Below are 25,380 nucleotides of genomic sequence, written 5' to 3' on the forward strand. Positions count from 1 at the left end.
TGTGTTGTAAGCTGTATATTGCTGAGGCCGTGGATCACATGTTCTTCTTTTTGCCGTAGTACTAGTATTGTATCTTCATTTGCTGCTTTACCAACCGTAGTCTTTTCATCATGGATTCGACGGTGAAGGAACTGTGAGTTGTACTGACTCTAATGAAGTGACAAGTCGCACACATTGCGTCTCTGAGGCCTTCTGTTGGATACAACGAACACATGATCAAGTTCAGTCGAGTTTGTTCAGGTATGTGGCCAAAACTTCTTAGCAGTCCAGTTTCTTTACTCTCAATGAACACAACCCGCTGCTCCATTTCTGCTGTGATTTCTTTCGGTTTTGTTACTCGATGATGTATTTTCAGTATTCTTAGCGTACTGATGATATGATTGAGCATTTCCGTCACTCGCAGTGTGGGCAGCTTTCATCTTCTGAACACTTGAAAATTGAACTAACGGTCTTATTTCTTGGCCCATTTTCAACCTATAAGCTTCAGTTGCACTGAGTGCATTGATGAGAATAGCCTCTTTGATGGTTAGTTCATGTGTTGTTTGAATGCTGATTAAGATGGTTATTTTTTGCTTCTTTCCCTGGTATTATATACGTCTCCTGAACCTGTTTTCTGTTGCCATGCTTGGCACAAAAGTATGTCAATAGGCTTTAGAAGTAATAACTTCCTTTGGTGCGATGAGGACAAACTTCACATCTTGGTTTTGGTTTAGGCATGCAGATTACTTCGTTGGTACTTCTGCTTGTTAAGTTTTCATTTAGCCCCAAATTCAACTCTAAATTTCTTAGAATGGTAAATGGATTAATTTACTCTCTGAAAATTTTTAGGACTAAATGAGGTTTAAAATACTTATGTTGCATAACCTTGAGTATGCATGGTTGTGCTTAATAAGAGTTGTCATTTATCGTTCTTTGATGGAAAATATTGTTTGGATTCGTTTTGCTGCTGAAATTCTGTACAAAATCGGCCTCTGTCTTACAAAATCGGCCAAGCACTTGCTCTCATTATTATATAATGTTCTGTTCAAAATGGCACTTAACCATTGGGTTTCAGCTCTGTGTAGTCATCTCTTCTTTAACAAGAGTTTCTATCATTGTCTTTGGTGCTATAGGAACAAGTGTTTCGTTAGATTTTTAACTTATAATTGTTGACTTCCCCTTCAATATTTTTCCATGGTTTACGATGTTGAATAACATTGCTTTCCTGGAAAAAAATATTGTGACGTAATCATGGATCGTTCCCAGCTTTAAACTTCTTTGCTTGATTGATCAACATGCATTTTAAAGAAGGATAACCTAAGCTCTCACCACAAGGGACTTGAAAGAGAGATGATTCGTGTTAGTTTGGTTGGTGATCGATTCTGAAGCTTGTTAAAGGCGAAACAATCTGGCATGAGAGGGACAAGGCAACTACAGCACCGACCGGCATAATGGTTGAAAACATAATGCAGGAGGCAGGAACACCAATTTCCTATTTTTTATGAACACGCACCAGTGTTCTATTCACTGAAAAAAATAGCGCACTATAGCGTCGCTAATAGCACGCTATAGCGTATTGAGAATTGTCTCGCTAAATATATCAGTGTACAATGTCTCGCTAATAGCACGCTATAGCGCGATATAGCACGCTAATAGCATATTTTGAGGTCGGCGCTATTTTGCTGTAGCACGCTATTTTTTTCATTGGTTCTATTAGGAGGTCGTCATCACTGTTCTGTAGCGTCCCTATATCTATTGTATGAAATAAGCGCAAGGCGAGGCTCCGGTGGCCGGCCAGCAACCGACAGAAAGTGGCAGATCTAGAGCGAAGGAGATTCGATGGAGGCTCGGCATCCCACGTGCCACATCATCAAAGGCCCACCATAGCATGGATGAGAATCATTCTTCATTATTAGTTGATCCCCACTGTAAGTCATGAACACATATCATATATCATCAAAGGCCCACCCAACATGCATGCAAAAAATATAATATATTATACTACATATACTCAATATATTTTTTTAGCTATACAATAACCCAATACAATATATAATAGGCATTTTTATCAATTTTCCTATATTATTAGTCCAAATATTTCATACAATTACAAATATATTGCAACCTATTTTCACCGCAAAGCGCGGGGTATCATCTAGTTACCCTAGTACTCTAGTCATCTACCCACTACGAGGATAAAACGGAAGAGTAGCTTGGCTAAAAATGGTCTTAATGAAGTTGTATTTACTTCTAAACTATGGGTAGAAAGTGGAGTCACGTCAGTCTCCTGAGGATGGCTTGAGGGCTGGTCATAACATGAGCAACCACAATCCTCACCCCCCCCCCCTCCTCCTTGCCACCTCATAAGAGTTCACCGGAAAGACCTTTTGTCCAACAATGACGATGATGGTTGGGCCTGTCCCTGTAGCACTGCTTACATGGGGAATTGGACGTTGGGGCTGTGGACTCACGTCGAATTTTTGGTGGCCTACACGATGGTGGTGTTAGCGATGTGCCTTGGTCGTGAGGACGGCGAGGTGTACATTGCACGAATATCTTGGCAAGTAGCTCAACATTGGCATCGTCTTGTCTAGATCTGATTCTGGAGCCCCGATTTGGGCGTTGAGGTTGCGACTAGAGGACTATTGGCATGGGGTGGAGGTATGGCCGAGTGAAATATTTTTCACAAGGCATATATATCAATGTTTTAAATCGCAGGCTATGCTAAATAGCGGCGGACCTCTAAATCAGCTATAGTGGGCTATTTGTACATGAGACTATTTAGCGGCACCTTGCTGAAAAAGCTATAGCGGGGCTATAGCCGACTATTTAAAACTATGATACATATATGCTAGCGATGGTGACGACTATGGGTGTTACTTCCCTGGTGGGTGCATCCTCGTGGCATCATTTTGTCTCCCCCTTTTAGGTTCTGGGATGAAAAACTTGATCTGGCATGCCATACTCGGTTGAAACAGTCCTACTCGTCAATTCTCATTAATATGCATAGTATTTTTATTCATTCAATCATCATGTTTAATATGTTCATCGTGTTATTTTATTGTATTTCTTAATTAATTTATATGAAAAAATTGCTAGCATATTCAAAAATTGCTCGGTTAGTCATACTGGTTTTGAGGTATTGCATATCTATGTTTTATCACTCAAAAATTCAATTATAAATTTGGTCCGAAATATGTTCGGAATCCAAAACCTTGATTCAGAATGACGAGAGCACTTGTGTGCACTATGCCCATGGTTTCGTTTTGTAGAATATTTTCTTAGTTGAAGAATCTCATCGTCTATGTGCTAATTGTTTTATGTACCTTCTTAATGCTTCATTTAAAAAAAAGTATGTATTTTTTTAGAAATATGCCCATGCACTTATGCTAGACAAAAGGGACGCGGCCCAACAACATATGCCCATGCACTTATAATCTCGTTGCTAATCCCGTTGCGGCCCAACATCATCCACTACGCTGCCACAGTTAACATTTTCTGATCGGTGGGTTACCTATCCCCTCCCTGTCGCCGCCGAGAAGCGCCGCCATCGCGTCCTCATGGACAATCGCAGCCTACGCCGCCGCCTCAAACCAAGGTATTTCTCCTCACGCGCACGGTGAGGCCGGCGAATTCCCCATCAATTCGTCTTTCTGCAGACTGATTTATCCTGAACCCGTGTTGCTTTATAAGCGGCGCCATGGAGGAGAAGAGCTCTGGGAAGAAGAAGAAGGCCAGGAGGACGACCAAGCCGCCGGCGTCGGCCGAGGAAGCGGTGACGGTGGCGGAGGCGGTCAGCCTCCTCACGGACGACCTCATCGTGGAGATCCTCTCCCGTCTCCCGGCCAGGTCTGTCCACCGCTTCAAGTGCGCTTCCCCGTCTTGGCGCGACCTCATCGCTGACCCCGCCAACCGCAAGAAGCTGCCGCACACCCTCGCCGGCTTCCTTTACAGCACCTACGACAGCGAAGACCCCCGCTTCCAGCACTTCCACTTCGCCAACGTCTCCGACGGCGCAGCTCCGTCGATCGACCCACTCCTCCGTTTCTTGCCGCTCGAAAAGTACTTGTACGTCATTCAACTGGACACATGCAATGGCCTCCTCCTCTGCCACTGCTACATGGCCCATTCTTCTCCTCCCACAGATGAGAATGCACCGGTTGAATGCCATTACGTCGTGTGCAATCCGGGCACCGGGAGGTGGGTGGACCTACCCCTTAACTCAGAGGTGCAAGACGGCCATCGCATCTTAGCTCGTTTGGCTTTTGATCCAGCAGTCTCATCCCATTTCCACGTTCTTCAGTTTGAGGAGACTGATCAGGAGAAATGCGTGACAGGAGTGAACATCTACTCTTCGCAAACTGGAGCCTGGAAGCATAGACAAAGCCGGTTGGTTGAGAAAATTAGCCTGTTCGCTGGCCTTACAAGTGTCTTCTTTCATGGTATGCTGCACTTGCTTGCTTTGTTGTATCCCATGAAGATGGACGACGATGTTGTGCTGCTAGCAGTGGACCTGGAGCGGCAGGTGTGGAAGACTATCCGTGTGCCGTCATGTGGTTTGAGTGTCACAGGGGTGCTTGCACTTTGCTACCACACCCCTAGCTCGCGTTGACAATAGCAAGAACAAGAGAAGAAAAAGGAGAGTACCACACTGGTAGCATCACTCTGGTGTTTGGAGGATTATGATAGCAAACAGTGGGCCCTGAAGCATAGTACCAGAAATGATGAGTTGCAGATCAGCATACCTAGGCTGGAGTACAAGGTGGCTGCTATTCATCCAGACTGCGACACTATTTTCTTGGACACATGTGATGATGAGACATTGGCAGCTTATGATATGCAACATCGAAAATTTCATCGAATCCTTAACCTTCGGAAAAACAAGGCAGTGACATTTCTACCCTATGTTCCACTGTTCTCGGACTCATTTGCAGGTGCAGATGGGCAGTAGTCAAGCTCATGTTTCCTCCAAGAATTGGCTCTTCTGTAGGCTGAACTATCTGTGTTGATTTCTGAATCTACTTAGATTATGTAATTCAATTTGCTGGTGCTTATGTTCCTTCTAGCTTGATTTTCTCTTTGGAGCAATCCCTGGTAACCTTAGAGCGGCAGCGGTGTTACCTTCAGACAACGTTTTTGCTTCTTAGGCTGAATATTATGTGTGTGTTGATTTCTGACTCAACTTAAATAATGCCGTTCAATCTGCTGGTGCCTACACTCCAGCTAGCTTGATTCTGTGTGCTGATTTCTGACTCAACTTAAATAATGCCTAATATCCCTACGGATTAAGCATACTGTAACAAAAACTACATGGTTACCATTGTTGTTTGTCTAACTATTGCCCTGTACACGAATTTGTTTCTAATCTGGCTTTCCTGGCTGTAAAAGTTAAGAGTCCATTCCATATCTTGGCCATATAATTTAGATTTACTATTCCATTTTGTTATATGTAATCTGGCTTCTTGGCCATAAATATTTCAGGAATGTGGTTGGCCTAAACCCCAATATTCCCGCGTGCAGCGTTTCAACGTGTTAGTGTACTTGAAAGTCTCAGTCAGACTGTCGCAACGTCTACTTGATCTTAGTCCTCAACGGCAAGGCATTGCACTTCTTTTATCTATATTTGTTGCATCTAATGAATCCACTTGAACTTTGTTCGAAAATCTGACCTCTACAGAGGATCGTGTAGTCTTCACATATCCCTCGGTTCCACTGGGGAAATCTTTCCTTCTGTGCAAAATATCACCAATTCATCCGGTATACACGTACATGTAGAGAAATATGAAGTGCATATCACTACGCCATGGTTTATTCATTCTCTCTTTTTTTTGCGGGTAAGGTTTATTCATTCTCTAATCTGCATAGATCTATTTAACTGTTTAACCGTGATCTCCACATGTTTCCTATCATTTTCTATACATTTTCCTATTTCTTCTGGAACTATACACCTTTTTTTCACATACACGGTCCATGTCGAATTCCCTCAAAAAAGTACACAGTCCATTTTGAAACATTTCTCGGACTTTTCTTCCTCTTTTCTACTAGCATTATTATTATTGCCCAGCTTCAAGTGAGATAATGACATTCCCTGATGGGTGCTGATCATCACTAGCACAGTAGCGCGGTTGTCGGAGTAAATGGTCACGGGTAGCCTAACCGATTCCCCCTGACTCTTCAGAAAAATTTCCAGGCCATTCAAGCCCTCAAGCATACAGAGCGCTGGGCCGCCTTCCCCCGGCCGGCCATCCCCAGGGCCGACTGCCAGAAAGCGACCCGGCCTCAGAAACCTTCCCCAAGAAAGCTACGAGATGGCCGACTCCAGGAAGCCGGCCCTGAGAGGACCGACTCCCAGAAGCCGGCTATAAAGAGAGCCGACTCTCAGAAGCCGGCCATACAGAGTGCCGACTCCCAGAAGCCGGCCAAGACTGCATCCACCAGGACTGCATCCACATAATGGTGATAAGACGGGGCGTGGCCGTAGTACAGCCCACTACCCTCGAATCTCGAAGCAGGCATGGCCACAGGGCGTCGTACGGGCCAGTCATCTCCCGTCCGGCGCGGCACTGTAGCCATGTTGACCACGAAGTCACCCACGACAGGCGCCAGTACGGCCCGCGGGCGGCGGGCCCCCTTAGCCAGAGAGACACTCGAAGGCGGCCTGGCCCCCCTAGTCGGCCAGGGGCGTAGCCGGCTTCCAATAGCCGGCTACCTCCCTCCCTCGAAACACGCGCCTCGGAGACAAGCGAGGTGAGGCTACAGTGAGAGCCCGCGAGGCGGTGACACTGTAGCCACGCTTACTACGACAAGACCCTCGTCATCAGAGGCGAGGCAACAGTAACCAGCCGCCGACAAAGCCCCCAAGCGATGGGGCCGGCTTGCCGGCCAAGAGGCCGGCAGCCGGCGGGACCCACCAGTCGGCGGGCCCCAATGATCGGCGGAGAAGTCGGCGAGCATAGACACTGACGGCTGGGACCCGCACCCAGCCGGATTACCATTGTACCCCTGGAGGGTAGGCCTATATAAACCCCCCGGGGCACCCATGCAAAGGGTTGATCTGATAGAGTTTCACACACCACATAGAGAGAAAGGGAAAGCTAGCCTCGCCTTCCTTCGACCCCTAGCCAAACAGCTCAAGGAGCACTTGTAGCTACTTGCACTGATTTAGTGATCATGCGGAGACCCCGCAGAGCAGGATTAGGGGTGTTATCTCTCGGAGAGCCCCGAACCTGGGTAAGATCCGTCGGCGTGCATGTCTTCGCCTCATCCCGTTTCCAGGCACCGGCGATGTCTTACTGGCTCCCACAATGATAAGTCACCCGTTGGCATATGTTGCACCTACCACCCGACATTTGGCGCCCACCATGGGGCCAGGTGCACCGTCGTCCGGAGACTTGTTCTGGACGGGAACCCTCTTCCTCCCCCGCGAGCGCAGCCAGCCTGCTGCGCCCGACGGCGCTTGCCCCGACGCGCTGCAAGGCGTCGACGACGCCTGCGCGGCAAGCTGCCTTGCCGATCTTCTTGGCGAGACTCGCATCTCCGACGAGAGCCCACGTCCGACGCGGGCACGGACTACCCCGAGAGCCACCTCGTCAGCCTCCTCGACCAGCTTCACGTCTCCAGCGAGCCTGCTGTGGACTTGGAGTCAGTCGGCTCCACCGACCCGATGCTTGTCGACTCCGACACGGCATCGCTCGACGCCCACCCCTCCGACGTGGTAGTCTTCAACAACCCTCTCCCTCGAGCCGACAGCGGCAGCATCGCTGTCACTGTGGTGCTGGTCATCAGCCACGTTGCCGACTCGGGCGAGAACGCCCACGACGCCCTACAGGCGGCGATGCATGACTTGTCCGTCCCCATCCCGGCCGACGCTGACGCCGAGACCCTGGAAGCACGCCGCCTCGCCCTCATCGCGGAGGGCCAGAAGATAGCCTCCATGAGGCTCACCAGCGCGAAGTCAACCGCGCCGCCTTTGGTACGCCGCCTCACGGCGGCCCGAGCCGGCCTCGTCAAGAAGCGCGGCGCGGCCATCGCCAGCATGCTGGGGGCAGACCGCCCCGTCTACGCCACGTCGCTCGAGAATTTGCGAGCCGTTCAGGCGGCCGCAGAAGGGCTGAATGGGCTGGGGGCAGATGAGCTCCCCTACATGACGAGGCGCATCCAGCAGCTGATCGATTCGGCCGCAGAACGGCATGAAGCCGGCGCCCGCGCTGAAAGTCCTCCCCCACGCCGAGAGCATGCCGCGACCTCCCGGTCGCCGACCGCGAGCGGCGCCCGCGCGAGGAAAGACAAGGAGCCGGCTGCTAGCCGCAGCCGGACTCGAATCACCATCGAGCGCGACGCGGAAGGCCGCCCCCGAGCAGTGGAGCACCAAGGCAATCCGCCTCCTCCCCCACCTCGTGGAGAGAGATATCCCGCCCCTCCGCCTGTCACACATCCGACTCTCGGTGGCCGATTAGGCCACCGCGAAGGAGTCGGCGAGAACGACGCCCGCCACCGGATCGACCGCCTAGCTCGATCCCTGGCACTGGAAGAAGACGATGTCGGCCCGCCATGCTTTGGCCCCCGCATCCGCGACGAGCCCTTCCCCAAAGGGTTCTCGCTCCCTAGAGATACGCCTAAATACAACGGCTCTGTGAAGCCGGAAGATTGGCTCATCGACTACTCTACCGCTGTCAGTATAGCGAACGGCAATAGGCGCGTTGCCGTGAAGTACGTCCCTCTCATGCTGCAAGGCACGACACGCACCTGGCTCAACAGCCTCAAGCCCTACAGCGTCAACAGCTGGCTGGACTTCACGGAAGTCTTCGTCCGCAACTTCACGAGCATGTACAAGCGGCCTCCCAAGCCCCGCCAGCTGTCCTTATGCGTTCAAGGGCCCAGCGAGTCGACCCGCGACTACCTCACGCGGTGGGCCGAGCTCCGCAACTCCTGCGAGGGGGTGCACGAGGTCCAGGCTATCGAGTGCTTCACCGCCGGGTGCCGAGAGGGCACCCTCCTCAAGCACCGACTCCTCTGTGATGAGCCGACTACCCTCGACGAGCTACTGGTCATCGCTGACAAGTACGCCACCGCTGACTCCTCGATGAAGACCAAGCTCCGAGTGGATGCCTTTGGGAAGGTGCTCGCTCCGACTCCTAAGACGCCGGCTGGCGACTCCAATCGGCGCCCCTACCAGAACGACCACAAGCGCAAGGCCCCTATACCGCCTACCACCAGTCGGCAGGTGGCCACCGTCGAAGACGAGCAGCCCGAAGAACGGCCCGCTCCCAAGAAGAAGGGCGGCAGGCCGGCTTGGCAGCTGGCCTTCTCCTACGAGCAGACTCTCGATGCCCCCTGCAAGTTCCACAGCGGCGCGAAGCCGTCCAACCACACGACCCGAAAGTGCCACTGGCTCACCCGGATCTCCAAGGGCGAGGGGCTGGTGCCGCCTCCGCCCCCAGCAGCCGGCTGCCCGACCAGCAGTCGGAGCCATTCAAGATGAGTTCCCTGATGAGCACGCTGCCTACGTCGTCTTCACAAGCCAGGTTGAAGACAAGCGCAGCCGGCACCGACGGCACCAAGAGGTCAACGCGGTCGCCTCCAGCAACCCCGAATTCATGCATTGGTCCGAAAGGCCTATCAACTGGAGCCGGGCCGATCACCCAGAGGTGATGCCGTCCCCTGGCTCCTACGCATTCGTGTTGGATGTCACCCTTGCAACAGAGAGGCGGGCTGCCCGATTCTCGGGGGTTTTGATTGATGGCGGAAGCAGTATCAACATACTGTACCGCGACACCATGGAGAAGTTGAACCTCAAGACGAAGCAGCTCATGCCAAGCCGGACCGTTTTTCATGGCATCGTACCGGGCCTGTCCTGTTCCCCGATCGGCAAGATCAAGATGGATGTTCTCTTCGGAGACAAGGATCACTTTCGCCGAGAAGCGATCTGGTTCGAGGTAGTGGATCTGGAAAGCCCTTACCACGCTTTGCTCGGCCGACTTGCTCTGGCCAAGTTCATGGCTATGCCCCACTACGCCTACCTGAAGATGAAGATGCCGAGTTCGAAGGGGATCATCACTATAGCCGACGACTACAAGAAGTCTATCGAGTGCGCTGCGGCCAGCAGCCGGCTGGCCGAGTCCCTCGTAGTGGCAGAAGAGAAGAAGATGCTGGAACGGGTTGTGGTGTTTGCCGGCCTCGTCCCCCAAGCCCAAAGAATATGATGCTCAGGGATCCTTCCAGCCGGCCAAGGAGACGAAGAGGATACCTCTGGACCCGGAGAACCCGGAGAGGTTCGCAGTCATCGGTGCAAACCTGGACAGTAAATAGGAAGGCGAGCTCGTCGACTTCCTCCGTGAGAATCGAGACATCTTTGCATGGTCCCCAAAGGACATGCCGGGTGTTCCGAAGGATTTCGCCGAGCACAAGTTGCATGTCCGAGCAGACGCGAAGCCAGTCAAGCAGCCCCTCTGCCGACTGTCAGAAGAGAAGAGAAGAATCGTAGGATAAGAGATAGCCCGGCTCCTTGCCGCCGGCTTTATTATGGAAGTGTTTTTCCCAGAGTGGCTTGCCAACCCAGTCTTGGTGTTGAAGAAAGATAACAAATGGCGTATGTGTATAGACTACACTAGCCTCAACAAGGCCTGCCCCAAAGATCCGTTTGCTCTGCCACGGATTGATCAAGTAATAGACTCCACAGCCGGATGCGAGCTGTTGAGTTTCTTGGATGCCTACTCAGGATACCACCAGATTAAGTTGGACCCAGCAGACCGCCTGAAAACCGCCTTCATCACACCATTCGGAGCCTTCTGTTACCTGACTATGACATTCGTCTTGAGAAATGCCGGTGCCACTTTTCAGCGTTGCATGCAGAAGTGCCTCCTCAAGCAACTCGGCAGAAATGCCCATGTCTACGTAGATGATATTGTGGTGAAGACGGAAAAGCGTGGCACCCTGCTGGAAGACCTCAAAGAGACATTTGCCAACTTGCGCCGATTCTAGATCAAGCTCAACCCCGAGAAATGCGTGTTCGGAGTACCAGCCGGCCAGCTTCTAGGCTTTTTGGTCTCCCAACGCGGCATTGAGTGCAACCCTATGAAGATCAAGGCCATTGAGAGAATGGAGATTCCCACCAAGTTGCGAGACGTACAGAAGTTCACTGGGTGCCTGGCCTCCCTAAACCGCTTTATCAGCCGGCTAGGAGAGAAGGCTGTCCCCCTATACCGACTCATGAAGAAATCCACTCATTTTGAGTGGAATGACCAAGCAGACCAAGCCTTCCATGAGTTGAAAAAGATGCTGACCACTCCACCTGTCCTGGCGGCGCCGACTGAGAAGGAGCCCATGCTCCTCTACATTGCCGCAACTAGCCGAGTGGTCAGTACAGTCGTCGTGGTCCAGCGCCCAGAAGAAGGCCGAGCCCAGCCAGTCCAGAGGCCGGTATATTATCTAAGCGAAGTACTATCCAGCTCAAAGCAAAACTACCCACACTACCAGAAGATGTGCTATGGAGTGTACTTCGCCGCTAAGAAGCTGAAGCCCTACTTTCAAGAGCATCCCATCACGGTCGTATGCACCGCCCCGCTTGCCGAGATCATAGGCAGCCGGGATGCATCCGGCCGGGTGGCTAAATGGGCCATTGCGCTGGCGCCCTACACAATCTTCTACCAGCCCCGCACCGCCATCAAGTCTCAAGCATTGGCCGACTTCCTCGTCGACTGGGCCGAGACCCAATACCTACCGCCGGCTCCCGACTCCACTCATTGGCGGATGCACTTCGACTGGTCCAAGATGCGCACCGGCTTGGGAGCCGGCATCGCCCTCACCTCTCCCAAAGGCGACAAGCTCAGATACACGCTACAAATCCACTTTGCCGCCTCCAACAATGTGGCTGAATACGAGGCGCTCATACACGGGCTCCGGCTAGCCAAAGAGCTCGGCACACGCCGGATCCTGTGTTATGGTGACTCGGACTTGGTGGTCCAGCAGTCATCTGGCGACTGGGACGCCAAGGATGCAAACATGGCGAGCTATCGATTCCTCGTCCAGCAGATCAGTGGGTACTTCGAAGGGTGCGAGTTCCTTCACGTGCCACGAGCCGACAATGACCAAGCAGATGCCCTAGCACGGATCGGCTCCACCCGACAGGCTATACCATCCGGTGTCTCCCTCCAGCGCCTCCACAAGCCGTCTATCAAGCCATCTCCGGAGTCGGATTCTATCTTCGTACCACCCGCCCCCGATGCAGCCGGATCCGACTGGAGGAACCCAGCAGGCAGCTCGGGGACTTCGACAAGCAACCCAGGGACTGCCGTAGTCGCACCCGGCTCGGGGACTGCAGCCACACAAGAAGCGGTGGCCGACTCCAACCCTCCACCACCCAACCCACCCACCCGGGTCACAGTGGCCGTACTAACAATAGAAGAAGTCACAGCTCCATCATGGGCCGAGCCCATCCTCAACTTCCTAGTCAACAGAGAGCTGCCGACTGATGAAATCTCGGCAAGACTAGTGCAACGCCGAGCCGGAGCGTTTGCAATAATAAACAGAGAACTTGTCAAGCGTAGCGTCACTGGAGTCTTCCAGCGGTGCGTCGAGCCAGAGAGGGGCGTAGCAATCCTCAGGGATATCCACCAAGGCGAATGCGGCCACCACGCAGCCTCAAGATCACTTGTCGCCAAAGCTTTCCGCCATGGTTTCTTCTGGCCGACTGCTTTGGAAGATGCCAAAGAGATAGTCAAATGCTGCAAAGGATGCCAAGTCTTCAGTTCCAAGCAACACTTGCCGGCTTCTGCACTCAAGACCATCCCCCTCACCTGGCCCTTTGCCGTTTGGGGGCTGGACATGGTGGGCCCATTCAAGACAGCCCGCGGCGGCATGACACATCTGCTTGTCGCCGTGGACAAATTTACCAAGTGGATCGAAGCGAAGCCGATCAAAAAACTGAACGGTCCGACTGCCGTGACATTCATCGCCGACATCACAACTCGGTATGGTGTGCCACACAGCATCATCACCGACAATGGCACGAATTTCGCCAAGGGAGCACTGGCACGTTTCTGCGCAATGCAGGGCATCCGACTGGACTTAGCGTCCGTTGCCCACCCGCAGTCAAACGGCCAAGTCGAGCGAGCAAACGGCCTCATCCTCTCCGGCATCTAGCCCCGACTGGTCGTACCACTAGAGCGTTCGGCCGGCTGCTGGCTCGACGAGCTGCCGGCTGTCCTCTGGAGTCTACGTACTACCCCAAACAAGTCAACCGGCTTCACTCCGTTCTTCCTTGTATATGGCGCCGAGGCCGTCATCCCAACTGACATCGAGTTCGACTCGCCTCGAGTCACCATGTACACGGAGGCGGAAGCCAAGGAAGCACGAGAAGACGACGTCGACCTGCTGGAAGAAGGCCGGCTGTTAGCACTCAGCCGGTCCGCCATCTACCAGCAGGGTTTGCGCCGTTACCACAACCGGAAGGTCAAGCCAAGATCCTTCCAAGAGGGCGACCTTGTGCTCCGGCTGATCCAGCGAACAGCCGGCCAGCACAAGCTCTCGGCCCCTTGGGAAGGCCCTTTCGTCGTCAGCAAGGCGCTAGGCAACGACTCCTACTACCTGATCGACGCACAGAAGTCAAGAGCACGCAAGAGGGATGATTCCGGCAAGGAGTCGGAACGACCATGGAACGCCAACCTCTTGAGAAGATTTTACAGTTGAAAGCAGTATGTATCACGCTACCCTTTTGTATTAAGTACAAGACAAACGGGCCCCCCGAGGCGCACTCGGGGACTGCCCTCCTTTATCTATGAAAGACGAGTGTCACATTCATGAATGTATTATTACATTTGCTTTTATGTCCGACACCGGGTTCGACTAGTCGGCCCGGGGACTGGCCGCCTTAAGTTATATTAAAAGTTCCACCTGAAGTCAGACAAGTAGTGTGCCGGCACCCAAGCCCTCCCTTGTCGAAAGTCCCAGCTCGAAGAACCGTCTGTCCGACTGGCAAGAGCCAAAGGCAGAAAGGATGCCCACACGAAAAACGGCTAGGGACTAACGAACTTATATAACGCAAAGACGGCCCCAACCACGCCTGCCGGCTGTCAAAACAGCCGGCTGGCCGTCCTCCCAGTCACTTCGCTATAATCCAACAAAGCTAGAGTACTTGCCCTCCCAACTGGCCAAGCACTTCTCTAGCCACAGATTGCCGAGCAACTGTCCGGCTGGGAAGGCAGCAACCAAGGAAGGGCGGCAAAGGAAACAGCCAAAGGATGAAAAGCAAAGAACAAGGGAAAGCCAAACGCATGCATAATTATATTTACACATAAGGCCCCCAACAGGCCGACAGCCAATATAGTTCGAATACACCCCCAGTGGGTGGAATTGTGTAAACTTAGCAAAATACTGTTCCAAGAGTGACAAAACAGGAAAGAAGAGGCAGCATACTAGACTAAGGGCGCGGTAGGGGAGCCGGGTTGGTCGGTGGACGGCGCGCCCAACCGAAGCCGGCTCCCAGCTGCTGGCTCGTCAAGATGAGAAGCTGACCGAGCTTCTCGACCTCCTCTCAGCCTCGAAGCCCAACCAGCTTCGGGGACTACTGTCGGAGTAAATGGCCACGGGTAGCCTAACCGACTCCCCCTGGCTCTTCAGAAAAATTACCAGGCAATTCAAGTCCTCAAGCATACAGAGCGCTGGGCCGCCTCCCCCCGGCCGGCCATCCCCAGGGCCGACTGCCAGAAAGCGACCCGGCCTCAGAAACCTTCCCCAAGAAAGCTACGAGATGGCCGACTCCAGGAAGCCGGCCCTGAGAGGACCGACTCCCAGAAGCCGACCATAAAAAGAGCCGACTCCCAGAAACCGGCCATACAGAGAGCCGACTCCCAAAAGCCGGCCAAGACTGCATCCACCAGGACTGCATCCACATAATGGTGATAAGACGGGGCGTGGCCGTAGTACAGCCCACTACCCCCGAATCTCGAAGCAGGGATGGCCACAGGGCGCCGTACGGGCCAGTCATCTCCCGTCCGGCGCGGCACTGTAGCCATGTTGACCACGAAGTCACCCACGACAGGCGCCAGTACGGCCCGCGGGCGGCAGGCCCCCTTAGCCAGAGAGACACTCGAAGGCGGCCTGGCCCCCCCTAGTCGGCCAGGGGCGTAGCCGGCTTCCAATAGCCGGCTACCTCCCTCCCTCAAAACACGCGCCTCATTAAGGAGACAAGACGAGGTGAGGTTACAGTGAGAGCCCGCGAGGCGGTGACACTGTAGCCACGCTTACCACGACAAGGTCCTCGTCATCAGAGGCGAGGCAACAGGAACCAGCCGCCGACAAAGCCCCCAAGCGGTGGGGCCGGCCTGCCGACCAAGAGGCCGGCAGCCGGCGGGACCCACCAGTCGGCGGGCCCCAATGACCGGCGGAGAAGTCGGCGAGCATAGACACTGACGGCTGAGACCCGCACCCAGCCGGATTACCATTGTACCCCTGGGGGGTAGGCCTATATAAACCCCCCGGGGCACCAACGCAAAGGGTTGATCTGATAGAGTTTCACACACCACATAGAGAGAAAGGGAAAGCTAGCCTCGCCTTCCTTCGACCCCAAGCCAAACAGCTCAAGGAGCACTTGTAGCTACTTGTACTGATTTAGTGATCATGCGGAGACCCCGCAGAGCAGGATTAGGGGTGTTATCTCCACGGAGAGCCCCGAACCTGGGAAGATCCGCTGGCGTGCATGTCTTCGCCTCATCCCGTTTCTAAGCACCGGCGATGTCTTACTGGCTCCCACAATGATAAGCCACCCGTTAGCATATGTCGCACCTACCACCCGACAGCGGTGCTACTATCTTTTCAACATAATGGCGGCAAAGTAAAGAAGGAAATCACCGTGATCAGAGGAACTCGCTGGTGCCTAATGGCGTATTGGCGTCCCGGCTCGGTGAAACATTCTTTCCGATGTGTTCTTTGAAGGTGTGCATTCATCGATCATCTCGACATGTCCGCGGACCACTATTTTTTTTAGATGAGATCGTTGACCACCCTTGCCGGGTGGTTCCACATACCACTATTTAACCACGGTCGATGTCAAACCATTTGGTCCGGCGACGGAAAGAAGATGCACCGCAGGTGGAACATGTGCTTCACCATCGTCTACTCCGTTGTGACCACTCACGGCAAGAACGAGAACCAGATTATTCACCAAAAAAAAGACAACAACAGAACCAGATGGAGCTGACTGACGGACCCCAGCTATACCCGATCAATGCGAACCAATCTGTGGTTGGATGTTTAGAGTGACTGTGGTATCTCCAATCCACCAGAGTTCAAATCCTGGTGCTCGCATTTATTTCTGAATTTATTTTAGAATATCCGGCGATGCGCATTCAGTGGGAGAAGACGTTCCTGTCGACGACGGGGTGCCTACGGTGACTTCATAAATTTCAAGATGATAAGCCGGCTCAGTTTTTCGGAGGTGCTCATAGGGGTAGGGTATGCGTGTGTGCGTTCATAGAGGTGAGTGTATGTGCGTGTATATGAGCGCTTGTGTCTGTACTGATGTTAAAAAAAACTATACCCGATCCATGCACACGTACAGCGTATGTATGACGTGCTTGGATAAATTCTTGGAGTTTGCCATGTGCACCTTGTGACCGACACGATCCATGCATGCACACGTACCGCGCATACCCTCGACTCTCGATCGATCGGGCGCGGCGCCAAACCAAACCGGCCGCCACAGACCAACATATGAGATCGAGCCCTAGCCGGCCGATCGAGAGTCGAGACGATGGGCAACGCACGCGCACGCCCCCGCCGTGCCGCCTGCGACTGCGATCAGATCGCGGACGACGTCCTCGGCGACGTCTTCGCGCGCCTGCCGGGGCCGCGGGACCTCATCCGCTGCGCGGCCACGTGCAAACGGTGGCGCCGTCTGGTCACCGACCGGGCCTTCCTCCGACGGGCCGGCCTCTGGCCGGACATGGCGCGCCGCCCGTCCGTCCTCGTCGGCATCTTCTCCCAAAACGAGCTTGCCGCATGCCATTCTATTTTCGCGCCAGGAAAGCCCCGTTCACCCCCACAGTTCTTAAGCCTACTGGCCGACGACGGGCGTCTCATCTTCGACTCGTTGGTCGCCGACGACGGTGGGTTGCTCGACTTTGCAAAGGCGCTGGCGTCGCGCCGTGGTCTTCTACTCGTGCGCATCATGCGGCCGACCAGCGTCGACCATATCGACTTCTACCTCGAGAAGCTCCGTCTGGCCGTGTGCTGCCCTCTCAGCGGCAAGAGGAGCACGCGTCTTCTCCCGTCGCTTCCCTTCGACCCCACTGGAATCTCGGACAATGACCTGGCCGGCTGTGCTCTTCTCACCGATGCAGACTACGGCGGCGACGTTGGTAATTTGGAGCAGCGGGGACTGACATTTCAAGTGCTCCTGATTTTCTCCAAGCAGGACGGAGCCGGGTCTTTGCGTGCCTGGACGTACTCCTCGGCCACGGAGAGTTGGAGCGGACCCATCGAGTTTCATCGGGCTTCTGGCAACACAAGGTGTGGGCCGCGTGCTGGCATCGTCACCCAGGATACGGCGCATTGGTTGTATTCCAAGGACAAGACATGCTTCTATATCCTTAGCATGAACACCACCATGGCACATGTCTCTTTTGCCAAGATCCCGACCAAATTTCATGGTAGTATGCCGTTGCCACGTCCGCCACTCCCGTGCGTCACCGGAGAAGGGAGGCTTTCGTTTGTGACTATACAAAAACACGGGGTGCTGGAGCTCTGGACCAAGCAAGAACAAAGCAGCAATGATCATGACCATGGCCATGAACATGAGGAGGGCTGGCAGCACTCTGAGTTGGCGGATTTGGGGAGGAAGGAAATAAACAATGTCTTTTTTGCTGAGGTGCTTTGCTCATCAATCAAGATGGTATCTTTGTTACCGTAGATCTCAGGAGTAAGGAGAAAATATTGGTTCATCACAAGGTCGAGGAAAGAGAGTATGTCAGGAACCCATATGCATGTTGGTTTCTGCTTCATGAGAGTTGCAGTAGCACTTGCTGCAGAGGACGACACGTTGGTGATAGGTGTCAATTAACACCCCCAGTTCTCTACGAGATAGATTTGGTATTTTAGCTGCGCTACATTCCTCACCGGCCTCTTCTCACCTAGGAGATGAGACAATACTTGATTAACTCAAGACCTCGCCGATGGTCTGCTGGACTGCTACTTCTGTGCCACAACAACAGCCTATTCATTGTGTGCGGTATGGATGTGTGTCTCTGCTGTATGAACCTTAATATTGCCGGAGAACGGCCTATCTATCGTATGAAGTATGTCATAATTAATATCCGCGCTTTTATAATCTTCCTGTGTTCTTCATTCTTATGAAATGCTTAAGTGGTAGTAACAGTTTTGTGGTGCTTTTGGTTATATACGCCTTTTATTGTTGCAAATACATGCCATTGAAGATGAATTTTTGTTGCTGGCGTCCCCCATACAAAAAAGAAAAGAATTTATGTTGCTGGTGATATTCAAGAAACAGACATGCACTCTCAGTCGAATTTCAATTTTAGTTGTTGGTATTTGCTGTGTTTACTTTTGTCACTGTATTTGACTTCTCGTCACTTCGGCAATGTCGTCCATTGACGAGGTTTCACTCAATGGCTAGATCCGCCCCGTCCGCCTCTTGCTGATTCTACACTAGCCCCCACAAGGCCGCTTTTCATCGATCGACGCATCGCCTCTACCGTGTGTGGTTAGGTTAGCAGTAGTGGTTTTGTAGCGACCGATCTTGTGATGCTGGACTGATATTGCACTATCTGACCTGCTCTTGCTTTCTGGGGTAGTTTCTGGATCCAGTGCATGGAAGATGCCAAGTTATTTAAAAAATAAGTTTCGTTTGACTGCGCATTCATGGATACAAATCATTTGCAACTTCCAAATTTGACTTTTTTGTCACGCTAGAAAGATTTGGGTTGACAATATGGTTGGATTAGACATTATAGCCAAACCAATGTATGGTCCGGGAAATTAATTAAGCAAGAACAGGGACCGTGCATAAACACAACAACTTCAGAATGTTAAGTCTCACTGAAATCCTACGACGGATTTTTCAACAATAACCAACAGATATACCTACCTAGTTCACATATACAGAGCACGGTGCTTGCAACAATATGGAGATAAGACCTCCATCATAACAGTGTTGATCACATTGTTGTCGAAAATCTGGATTGGCAAGAGCAGTCCGCATTCCAAGTGGTATTGACTTACACGTATATTCATGGATATGTGTCCGATTATGGGTACTCCTGTGTTTGGCTATTGTTCTTATGGGTACAGGGACGGGACAAACTTCTACATCGTCAGTATAAATGCTGTCAAAATACATGTCTCTTGGACCAAGATTCCAATCAAAGTCATGGTGGCATGCCGTGGCGGCGGCCTCTCTTGTCAAGTATCACAAGAGATGCAAAGCTTTCACTTGTTAATATAGGATATGATGGTGTGCTATAGCTTTGGATCAAGCAAGAACAAAACAACAATGATCCTGACAATGAATGTGAGGGAGGATGGCTACACTCTGAGCTGACGGATTTGGGGAGCAAGAGACTAGACATAGTCTTCTTTTCAGAGAGAAGAGGTGCTTTACTCGTCAAGAAAGGTGATGCCTTCTTCACTGCCAACCTCAACAACATGGAGAAGGTGCGGATTAACCTTGAGGGTGAGGAAACTCACCATTCTAGGGCATGAGTTGCTTTCCAGTAGAGCATTGCACTGGCAGTTTCTGCAGTGGACATCAGAATGGTAGGGTCTATCAAGAAACACCCCCTAATGCTCTATGAGATGGATTGAGTATGTAGTCACCATATGTTTATTATCTCTTCTGGAGAACAGGTAAGTGTAGATGGGCCGGTTATATACGTAAGTTGATTATAAGATGAATTGTTGTCGCTGGATTGAGAAAAACAATCTTGAATGTAAACGTATGCATGCATCGTGAGGTATATATCTATGTCCTCGGGTGAGTCGCGTCCGTCTTGACGCATTAGCAGCTTCATGCTCGCCTAATCTTGTTCCTTACGCGACACGCCACGAGATGGGCCATTGTTGACCTTGTATCAAACACCCTTTTCCCACCATTCTTGTCGTGCTTGTAAACTTGTGTACCTTAAAGGCCTTATTCTAAAGGCCGAGCAATAGCCTCGTATCTAAAGAAAATGCATGCATTATTTGAAGAAACGGTTATATATGTTTAAGTTTGGCTATTGTTTTTTATCACAGTACAATCAAAATCGCTCACGTACACGAGCATACACTTACCCATGAACGCACGCATGCACATCCTACCCCTATGAGCACCTTTGAGAGGTTGAGCCGACACGTCATCTTAAGTCGCCACAGACGCCTTTGACGCCTTTGTAGTCGACAGGAACATCTCCTGCCACTGAATGCACATCACTAGAAGGTGTGGAATAACTCCAGAAAAATTCGAGCAACAATGTCAAGTTTAGGACTTGAACTCTGGTGGATTGGCAATACCACTGTCCACCTAATAACCATCCAACCACAGATAACATAGAGTTTGGCTATTGTAAGTTTGGCTATTGTTGTTGATGTAAATGTTTGAGGAAAAACGTCACTTTTTGTTCCTTGCTTGTTGGCAAAGTGTAATTTTGGTTCTTTAACGCATTATTTCTGAATATTTTTCGCTATTTGAAGGGCAACACTACTCAATGTTGTGCACACGTGGTAGCTCATCCATTAAAAAAATAGAAAACATCAAGAAAACCAAGATAACATAGAGTAAAGCAATACCCTTTGGAAGTTTTTACTCAAGAATGCTTATATTCTGAGACCAAATAGCTTTCATAAATATTCCAAAAATGGATTTCTTTCGGTTCAATTGTTTGTTTTTCATTGTTTACTGGTCTTAGGATTCCAATAACACTTCTGTAATGCTGCTGTTTTTTTTTTCAATTTTCATGAAATTTCCCTAAATTTTCTTATTTTCTTTCATTTTTCAAAGTTTTCATGAATTTGCTTGTAAAAGTTTTGACTTTTACAGAGATCAAAGCTAGACTAATTTGAAAATTCCGCGACCAATAATATGCACTATAGAGTCAAGGGGGCAAAAAAAATTTGGTATACTTTTGTTCAGGGGCCTTCTTTTATGCACCGATGATGGCATATCCCTTACCAATCACACGCAAATCTTGTGAAAAATTGGCTCAAGTAGCAGATATAACTACAACCGTCTACATATTGGTGACTTTGAATTTTGGCTCGGGCGTGTGTGTTTCTCTCGATTCCAACAAATTCAGTCACAGGTGCTCTTATCACAAAGGTAGTTGTCGCCATGACTGACAACAACTTCTTCAGTGGATCTTTTCCGATGATGGTGACAAAGTTCCTCAAGCTGACACTTGAGGTTGTCGACAACACTAGTTTCCACCGGAATATTGGTGAGTTTTAAGGGTGATGATGTGTTCAGATTTGAGCTATGCATTCATCATACCGCAGCGATGTCATTGTGATGGTCATGTACTCATGAGTGTAGAGGCTCGGATCGACCACGGCAATGCGCGGTGAGAAAGAGGCTATATATATAGAGCCATTGCTGCCGGGCGTCACTTAGGGTCGTGAGCCGGTGACGTACACTAGTGAAGAAGATGGCAGGTTTTTTTTTTTGAGCAACAGATGGCAGGCTTCTGGGCTTCTTGGACTTGCGCGCGTGCCATATAAGCCCATAAGTACCCTGTTATTGACTCAAAAGCCCAAACCAACACCGCAGCGTTGCGTTAGTATAGAAACTGTAGAGATAAAATCGGAGTTCGATCGTGAATTGTTGTGGAACCTACCGACGCCTCCATCACCAGATCCACGGATCCATCCATGCATCCACCGAACCCCTAGACGAGACGATGGCCAATCCACGCGTAGGCGCCGGCGGCCAGATCGCCGACGACGTCCTCCGCGAGGTCTTCGCGCGCCTGCCCGACGTCCAGGACCTCCTCCGCTGCGCCGTCACCTGCCGGCGATGGCGCCGCCTCATCACCGACCCGGCGGAGAACGCCCGCCGCCCGTCCATGCTAGCTGGGATCTTCACCCAAAACATATGGCTTGATCACGACAAAGTTGATCCGTTGATCCGTTGAACAGAAAACCATGAAGCCCTCCGAAGTTCCTAAGCCTTCAGGCCGGTTCGGCGCATGTCAACTTGACGTCGTTTGTTGCCGATGACGATGGGCTCTTCAACGACGCGAGGCCATTGGCGTCGCGCCGTGGCTTTCTCCTCCTAGGCATCATGTTGCCTGCCAACATGGGCCATTGTCACAAGCTTCGTCTGGCGGTGTGCCGCCCACTGATCGACAACCGTACGCATCTCCTCCCATCGCCTCCAATTGACCAACCTGAAATCTCTGATGATCCAACCGGCTGCGCAATTCTCACCAGCGCAGACCACACCGCCTTGAAATATCAGGATTGGCAAGTGCTAGTGACGTACAGGGGTTATGGTGTTGTGTTCGCCTATATGTACTACCCAGCCACACGGAGTTGGAGCGTGCCCATCAAGTACGGGCGGGACATCACTAGGTGTGGGCCCTGTGCCGGCGTCATCGCCTGTGGCACTGTGCACTGGTTATATAGGGACAACACAGAATTCTACACCCTCAACATAAGCGCTACCATGAAACATGTCTCTTTGACAAAGATCCTGATCAAAATCGATGCTGGATTGCCATATCAACGACCTCCTCTGCTGTGTATCACCGGAGAAGGAACGCTTTTTAATACACAAGATGATGGTGTGCCGGAGCTTTGGACCGAACAAAAACAAGACGACCATGATCATCACATAGGTGAGGGCGAGGGCCGTTGGCTACGCTCTTACCTGGCGAATCTCGCTACCGAGAGACCAGACATTGCCTTTTTTGCTGAGAGCAAAGGTGCTTTACTCATCGAGCAAGGTGGCGCCTTATTCATTTTTGACCTCAAGAGTAGGGAGAAGGTGCGGGTTAACCTAAGTGCGATGAAATTGACCAGGGCACAAGGTGGTTTCCAGCAGACTATTGCTGTTGTAGTTTTTGCGACATCCACCAATTTGGCAGGATATGTGAAGAAACTCCACCGGTGCTCTTCGAGATGGATTGGGTATTTGTTCGTCGTATGTTGCTCACCTCCTCTAGGGAAGACGCAAAGGTAGATTGATTCAACGCTATCTAACAAAGAAAATAATAGTGCAAGAAGCATATATAAGTGGGAGTACCGCTTGCTAGCTAGTGTTTTTGGATGGTTCGGTTAATATACGTATGTTGATTAAGATGAACTGTTGTTGCTACATTCAAGAAACAAGATGGAATGCAAAAGCATGCGCGCTATTTCTGTTTAGCTACTGGCTGTTTAAAGCATCTACAGTCGAACTTGGCAAATCCGACCTCCTATATGCCCTTGGGCGCGTCTACGGACAGCACCCGTCGCCCCCTTATATGTTGTGTCACACATCCACATACTTCAAATGCTGATCCTTAAATCCGTGCAATCAATGCACGTGATCATACGATATAAATTGTCTGAATTCAACAGTTCAAAACAAAGCAAAGCAAATCATAGTTCAACAAACCGGACATGCCGAACTAAAATCAATGTCCGAGCATGACAGATGGCTCGCTTTTCGGATCACTGGCCGGACGCCATCCATGCCGCCTGCTTCGAGCCCAGGCGGATTGTGTCCTGCTCGTCCTGCTCCGCCTGCATCTGGACCGTCTCCTCCGCCTGCATCCTGGCCGTATGATCCTCTGCCGCTGCCGCCCTCGCCGCATCTTCTGGACGACGTTCTCTGCCTTGCAAGATGGAGCCGAGGAAGGGAAGCCGACGGACGAGGCAGACTGCATCTCCGTCGCGGCGGTCGGGGACGGGCTGGATGACATCTACGACAGAGGATCGGGACCGGTGATGAGGATGGGGAGCAAGGGTGGGGTGGCGGACGGTCAGCCGCCGGTTCTCATTTTCGTGGATGCTATTTGGATGTACGGATGTTTGCTTTATCTGTAAAGCGGGGCGAAAGCCTAGTTCGAAAGGGTGTCGAACGGTGAGGGCTCCGGCGCGGGAAAAGTTGGAGGGTGGTGGGAGGAGGAACAGTTTGGTGGATTTGATGTAATTTGCGGTGGGGTCAGACTGTTGGGTACGACGTGACGGGCGCCCCATATCCGCCTCATATTTGGGTTGGATATATGAGGGGTGTCGATCAGCCCGGGCATTTGAGACCCTTAAAGCCCGTCTGAATTGAAATTTCATGACCGGTCAGTGACCGGGTGACCCATCCGGACGTTTGAGAGGGCTTTGGGGCGCCCGGCTTTAGATGTACCATTTGTTTGAGGGAACATGTCCTTTTCGATTCCCTCATTTGTTGCAAAGTGTAAGCTTGGTTGTAAGTCTCTCCCTCTCTCACTTTTTCTCGCAACCTCGAGCTCTACCAGTTAAATGCCTCGAATATAGCCTGGAGCGTACATATACGTATATGCGTGGTGTTTGTTTGGATTTGCACACGGAAACCCCGAATAGTGGAGATACGATCGGATTTTAACCGAGAAGTCCATCGATTCGGCCATACCCTTTATGAATCGCGCGTCTCCGTGTTGTGAGGATGGGGCATCGATCCGTTGGCTGGGCAGCTGGGGTTGCTGCCAGCCCACCTAAATTCGAGTCCCGGCAGGGACGCGCGGTGCCATGGAGTTTCTCCTATAAAAAAATGCCAATGAGGATTAGCCTTTGGAGGCTTGGTCTCATTTTTTTTAACTTTGTGAACTGTTTGTGGGACATACCAAAGCATCCGTCGACAGATCCACGGACTCGTCCATCCATCGATCCCCTAGACGAGACGATGGCTGGTGCACGCGCCGAAGACGTCCTCCGCGAGGTCTTCGCGCGCCTGCCGGGCGTCGAGGACCTCCTCCGCTGCGCCGTCACGTGCAGGCGATGGCGCCGCCTCGCCATCGACCGGGCCTTCCTCCGCCGCATCGGCCTCTGGCCGGACAGCACCCGCCGCCCCACCATGCTTGCCGGGATCTTCTCCCAGAACATGTTCCCTGACCGCAACAGAGTTCAGCCCTTGAAAAGGGAACCTCGCAGCCCTCCCCAGTTCCTAAGCCTTCATGCTGGCGGAGCGCATCTCAACTTCACCTCGTTCGTCGCCGACGACGATGGGCTCTTCAACAATGCAAGGCCACTGGTGTCGCGCCGCGGCTTTCTCCTCCTGCGCGTCATACTGCCCGCCGATACAGGCGGCCGTGAGAAGCTCCATCTCGCCGTGTGCCGCCCGCTGATTGACAAGCGGGATACGCATCTCCTCCCGCCGCCTCCCATCGACCCGCATAAAATCTCGGACCGCGGTCTAACTGGCTGCGCCATTCTCACCAGCGCGGACCATGCTGTAGTCAG

General features: G+C 51.8%; 1 protein-coding gene across 1 annotated transcript; it reads left to right on the forward strand.

Moving 5' to 3' along the window:
• The first annotated feature begins 3,679 nt into the window (after positions 1-3,679).
• Positions 3,680-4,591, forward strand: LOC109784278 (F-box protein At5g07610-like). Its single transcript, XM_020342874.1, has one exon. It carries the CDS (start codon positions 3,680-3,682, stop codon positions 4,589-4,591), a length of 912 nt encoding a protein of 303 aa, XP_020198463.1.
• Positions 4,592-25,380: the final 20,789 nt, after the last annotated feature.

The sequence above is a fragment of the Aegilops tauschii genome, chromosome 2, assembly GCF_002575655.3.
Source record: "Aegilops tauschii subsp. strangulata cultivar AL8/78 chromosome 2, Aet v6.0, whole genome shotgun sequence".
Classification (NCBI taxonomy): domain Eukaryota; kingdom Viridiplantae; phylum Streptophyta; class Magnoliopsida; order Poales; family Poaceae; genus Aegilops; species Aegilops tauschii.

Coding starts and splice junctions, on each gene's coding strand:
- LOC109784278 (XM_020342874.1), top strand. CDS start 3,680: ATGGAGGAGAAGAGCTCTGGGAAGAAGAAGAAGGCCAGGAGGACGACC.